This window comes from Platichthys flesus, chromosome 6, assembly GCF_949316205.1.
Source record: "Platichthys flesus chromosome 6, fPlaFle2.1, whole genome shotgun sequence".
NCBI classification, from domain to species: domain Eukaryota; kingdom Metazoa; phylum Chordata; class Actinopteri; order Pleuronectiformes; family Pleuronectidae; genus Platichthys; species Platichthys flesus.
The window spans coordinates 22,921,377-22,927,442 of NC_084950.1; the positions used below are offsets into that span (position 1 = coordinate 22,921,377).

The window sequence follows — 6,066 nt, forward strand, 5'->3', positions numbered from 1 at the left end:
CATCAGACACAGAGAAGTTCAGAAACAGAGAACTATCCTTCACGGACCACTGAAGAGAGCAGCAGGTAGGAACAGATGAAATCTGGCAAAACTATTTATAATCCAGAGGTTTTAATGGTTTTAATGAACACTTTGAAATAATGTGAAATCAATGATCTTAACAGCTTTGACGAAGCAGTGTGGCCCGGGCGATACAGTTTGTGATGACGTTGAAGCAACAGTCAACTTTTAGATTGATTTTGTATTAAAGTTTGATTATATTTATTTAAGGAGGTTTGTGATGTGACAATGAAGAGACGACCCTATTTCTATAACATATTAAGTCTTTGGGTAATGAGCAATAGCTCCATATGAAACCATATTTATACTTTACACAGATACTTTTCCTCTGGCCTGTGGAGTTTTGACCTCAGAGAAGCTCAAAGTTGCATGATAATAAAATTGCATATGGGTTTATCATCTCCCAAACAAATTATTTCCTCAGTTTGTTTATTATTGTTTCTCAGACTAATTTCATATGGTACAACCGAAAACTCAACTGAAACAAACTCACGTGTCATAAGAACTATGATCTAACAATGCAATGAATTGAAGGCCACTGTGGAATTAAAACATTCGGCAATGCTTTGTTTTTCAGGTCTCATTTTTACCAGCTTCTTTTCTGCAAATGTTAATTATATAGGCCTAAAAAAGGTTAGCTCGTAATTAGCTGAAAAATCTATTAATTAGAAGTTAAGTGATAAAAGTTTGGATGTTAAAACTATCTTCGAATACTTGAGATATTTAAAAAAAAAGTGTGAGGGTAAATGTAAAATGGGCTAGTTCACAATTCATCAGGATTGTCATAATCATCAACTTACTTTGATTTAAGTAAGTTGAAAAGCAATAGCGCTGCACCGTAGCTTGTTTTTTTAAGTTGATGACTCGTCTCACATATATGTCTTTATTTTACTGGTAAGTGGACATGGCTTAAACCAGATACCTCACAGTCTGTCAGACACTATGATCAACATTAATTAGTCCCATCTCATACAGCGTGATCACATGGAACTGTTAAAGGTCTTTAGGCAAATCAAATATATTTATTGAGATTAAATCATGGTTCCGTCAAATTCTGCGAATTTAAATCCACCATAAAAAGGTACAACTAGGCTTTGTATACATTTTCTGCATTTGAGGTAATAGTATGTATACTAATAGGAAGGAAAATTATAATGCTAGACCGGTAAAGACTTGCTCCTAATGGTTTGAGATGGTCTCTTGCAAATTATTAATTTTTCTGTTGTTTCTTCTCTTTCTCCACAGCCTGACATGATGGCCATGCCCTTTATGTGCTGCACCGCCCTCTGTATCATTGGATCTCTCACCACCATCCTTGCCCTCCCAACTACCGAGCCGCCACTGATCCATGACCACCCCTTTGTAGCTATATGGAACGCCCCTACCGAGCATTGCCGACAACTTGAAATCCCCCTGGACACAGCAGCCTTCCAGGCAATGACCACACCCGTCTCCAAGCCTGGTCAATTCCTCACCATCTTCTATGAAGACCATCTTGGCCTCTACCCTAAAGTCAACACCGTTGAACGCAAGATCTACAGAGGTGGAATCCCACAAAACGGCAACCTGACAGAACATCTAGCCAAGGCCCGGAGTCAGATAGACCATAACATCTACCAAGATTCTTCTCCTGGACTGGCTGTCATTGATTGGGAGTCCTGGCGCCCCCTGTGGGACCAAAATTGGGGATCGAAACGTATTTATCAGAAACTGTCTATCACTCATGCCCTGCAGATGGCCCCATTTTTATCAACACAGCAAATTTCCAAAGTGGCAAAGAAACAATTCCAGCATGCCAGCCGTTACTTTATGGAGAGGACCATCAGTCTTGGCATCGGTGAGCGCCCGAACCGCCGCTGGGGCTACTACTTGTTTCCTGACTGCTACAACTACGACTGGAAGAAGTCTAATTACACAGGAGAGTGCTCTGCGAAGACTCAGAAGCAAAATAACCAGATGCTGTGGCTGTGGGAGCGCAGCACTGCCCTATTTCCCTCCATCTACCTCCACTCGACTCTGAAGAACTCTCCCGAGGCGGCACTTTATGTCCGCAACCGTGTCCATGAGGCGATGAGGGTGGCAATGCTGCCCAAACGTCCGTACACAGTGCCAATCTACGTCTACTCTAGGCCACTGTACAGGGATCAGACCCAGAAGTTAGAGAGCTTGGTGAGACAGTCAGATTCCTTTAAATTGGCTTGAGTAGCTGGTAAACTAACCTGAGGGTGATTATGCAGTTGGCATCATTTGGTTCTTCCATTTTGATGTGATCAGGGACTTCTAATATGTAAGATGTATTACACATTATCAGCTGTTTAGTTTGATTGGATTCCCACTTTGTTTATTTTGGCTCAATACAGAACTGTTGTAGTTTTCTTAAAGCTGTTCACTTAACACTAGCGAAATCAAGTTATTTCTGTAAGTTCACTCACAAAACTGCACTGCTGCAAGCATCTCAGTCATGCTTGACCTTAACACAACACTCCTAATACCGCCTGTACAAAACGGACTCAGGTGTTTTCCAATCAAGCAAACAGACATCAACAAACACATCACCAGACATATTGAAGTAAGAGCTATGTACTGCCCATGCTACTGTATGTGTTAATGTATGGAATGATGATGTTCCATAAATATATGTTTCTCAACATAAGGATGTGTGTTAGTGTGTATTTAGCAGCATCACCACATGGAATTCTCCAGGTTGAAAGTGAATTTTTATGGAAGAAAAGAAATGCATTAAAAACAGTAGATTGTTAGTTCTGCTCCAGTTCCCCCAGCAAACCTCATAAGGATAAGATGATGGATGGATGGATTTGTATTAGTTCTGAGTGTCCTTTGTGTTTATTCCTCTTTCAGAGAGACCTGGTGAGCACCGTGGGAGAGTCTGCAGCTCTGGGGGCTTCAGGGGTCATAATGTGGGGAGGATCCAAAGACTACAACAACAAGGTAACCACTGCTTTGTCAAACTCAATCAATGGTTGTACTGGTTTCCTCTCAGTCAACAAGGGAGTTCAAGTCTATTAACTTTAGAGCAAGATTCACATGCAATCATAAATATACATACCTTTACAAAATGTATTTGTGAAAACCATTTGATTGCTTTTCATATTTTCTCGCTAAAGTAGTGAAAACACAGACATCATCACATCAATTGAAGACATGTCTCTGAATATGTTTGCAGCAATGATAACACAGTTCACAGATATGAAAAGGGGGAACAAATATGACCAGGCTTTAATCAGCAAAGAAATAAACCGACCTTGTTTCCTCTTTCAGGAGGAAAGAGGAACCAAGAGCTGTGACACTGAAGTATTTCTTATCTCTGCCGACAGACATGCCAAAGAATTATTTATTTGTAATTAGTGTGAATGATGAATCAGCACAACCTTTTCTCAGCAGAATGAAGGGAACTTTGTCTTCTTGTAAACAGTGGACATATTTCCGCAAAGGGCAGAGTGGTTTGTATTTCAGAACCCTGGGCAATAAGAGACTCTTCAGCTGCTTCATGACCTTCAATGCTATGTGACCTCTCTCATTTCTGAAACATATTACACAAATTTGGACATGCAATCTGTAACAAACAGACACACACACAAACACACACGTTAAATGTATCTCAAAATTGAATGATGGAATCTTCAAATCGTCTTTAACCTTCCTAATTTTGAACTTCAATTACTTCAACATACTTTCAGCTACAGACGGAATTTAACACTTTCACATTTCAGCCTCCAGCTATATCCATCTCAAGTAATGCTGGGGTGTTTATCTTAGCTGTCAACGTTCACTATCAGCTTTCACACAAACATTACAGTCTAACGCCTTTATTTCTTGCTTTAGCCAATAATTCTTTCCTATTACAATCCAGCTGAATAAGTGTTTATGGTAAAATACATTTTCAGATCTAGTAATGAGCTTGTTGTCATTGAAATAGATAAAACATAACAAATATATTCTTTTAAGCAGGACAACAAATTTTTTACATTCCTGTGGTGAAAGCACTGGTACTTTAACTTTCAGTGCAACTTCTGCTCATCTTTTAAGGCCGGCGCATGCTTCTGCGTTTTCAGGGGCCCGCAAAGGCAAGAGCCCTTCTAGGCCCCTTACGTGCTTATGTATCTCTTCTTACGTGCTTACGTGCGTCGCCCATTTTTCGAACTATACGGCAAAGCTCAGCAAGCCTCACACAGCCCGCAAGGCTGTGATTGGTCTGCTAACTACATCCTTTCTGGAGTCGCATTTCCGGTTTCATGCCCAATAATACCGGCAGAAACAACGGAAGATTAAGAATAACGAATTTGGACGAAATAGAAGAGCATTTGGCAGAAGAGATCCGAAAGTATGACCACTTGTATAACCCGTCACTGACTGGCGGATTCGTCCGCCAGAAAAGGCTATGAGGAGCCGCAGTGGCGATGTAAATAAACAGTCGACAACGACTGCCACACACAAAGAAGGTGTCTCTAAGGACGACTTCAACAAAAAATGGTACTCCGCCTAGTGTTCTGGCGGTGAATTGCTTTGCAACACGCGCAACGCTTGGAGAAGCATTAAATGACAACGAGTCCTTCGACACAGCTGCGTGAAAAGCCACAGAAGCATGCAACGCAGTTGCAGAAGCATGCGCCTTTAGTCACATTGAAGTTAAATATTTGATAACATGTATCCAGAAAATTTGCTCTAAATTTTGTTTGAAATGAGAACAAAATACTTTGGTTTTATATCATACATGTATGGATTAATTAATGGTTTGAGGACCAAACCTCTAAATGTCCTTTTCCCTCTGTGCTTATATACCTGAGTCTGATGTGTAAACCCCACCCCCTCCCTGCAGGTTGCCTGTGAGTCTCTGTCCGAGTACCTGACGTCTACCTTGAACCCCTACATTGCTAATGTGACGGCGGCCACCATGCTCTGCAGCGAGCTCCTTTGCCAGGGGAAAGGCCGCTGTGTCAGGAAGGACTACAACTCCTCCCAGTATCTGCACCTGAACCCCACCTACTTCCGCCTCCTGCGGTCCAACAGGAAGTACGTGGCGATTGGTCTACCCTCCTCAGCCGACCTTGATGCCTGGGCTGGAAACTTCACCTGTCAGTGCTATGCAGGGGGGACCTGTTCCCCAAAACTGTCCCAAACGATCGAGATCAAACAGATTTGGGTTTAACTTGTGAGGAGAGTCAAAAAACATAATTAGTCATAGATAATTAATCAGCATTTGATCAAATCACAAGTTCTGGTATTTTAGAGATTTCTTTCAAGAGGGAGATAAGGTCTAGACTCTAGACCTTCAATCACTCACACAGAAAATTTTCCCTAACGCCGGGTTCACACCGGAAGCGGAAGCGACGCCGAAGCGTGGCGTAAGCGCTTCAGCGTCCGGTGTGTTCAGCACAACGATTTAACATGGGAGTGGATGGGAGCCAGCTGTTTTTTTAGGGCTTGGCGCTGCGCTTACGCCACGCTTTGGAGTCGCTTCCGCGTCCGGTGTGAACCCGGCGTAATGTGGCATTAACTGCTAATATCGTTATTTCAACTATGCAAACAACAAGACCAAGACCAGTCCACATCAATAACAATTACATGTCAGAGACGATTCTGAAAGTAATAGAACTAGAATGGCCAGCAGTAGAGCATATAACCCTGCCAAGGCCCAACAGTCCCCATTAATCCAATCAAGCTGCACAAAATGTCAGAGTCATAGATATCAGTTCTCTTAATATGTCTGATTGCGTTCATCAAGATCTGGGAATTATTCCCGAAAGAGAAAACAAACATTTTTGAAAATCCTCACAATATTAAAGGATGACCTGGTTTCTTCCATGGCCCTTCCACCGATTTAATTTTATGTTATTCTATATTATTCTATTTTCTTATAGCTTATTTCATTTGAACTACTGGTATTCTGATGTATTGAATGTATCTGTCTTCTTCTTGTACCTAATACTTTGTGAAGCTCTTTGGTCAACTTGTCTTACATGTGCTATATAAATAAAGTTGACATTG

The 6,066-nt window shown here is 41.4% G+C and overlaps 1 protein-coding gene across 1 annotated transcript; it reads left to right on the forward strand.

Moving 5' to 3' along the window:
* Window positions 1-6,066, forward strand: LOC133954777 (hyaluronidase-5-like). Its single transcript, XM_062389260.1, has 4 exons — window positions 1-65; window positions 1,306-2,229; window positions 2,920-3,009; window positions 4,898-6,066. The coding sequence occupies exons 2-4, from the start codon at window positions 1,312-1,314 to the stop codon at window positions 5,225-5,227; spliced, it is 1,338 nt and encodes a 445-aa protein (XP_062245244.1). The 5' UTR covers window positions 1-65; window positions 1,306-1,311; the 3' UTR covers window positions 5,228-6,066.

Bases quoted from the DNA above. Each gene is read 5' to 3' on its own strand.
- LOC133954777 (XM_062389260.1), top strand. From the start codon at position 1,312: ATGATGGCCATGCCCTTTATGTGCTGCACCGCCCTCTGTATCATTGGA. The intron at 2,230-2,919 runs GTGAGACAGTCA...TTCCTCTTTCAG, and splicing joins CCCAGAAGTTAGAGAGCTTG to AGAGACCTGGTGAGCACCGT. The intron at 3,010-4,897 runs GTAACCACTGCT...CCCTCCCTGCAG, and splicing joins CCAAAGACTACAACAACAAG to GTTGCCTGTGAGTCTCTGTC.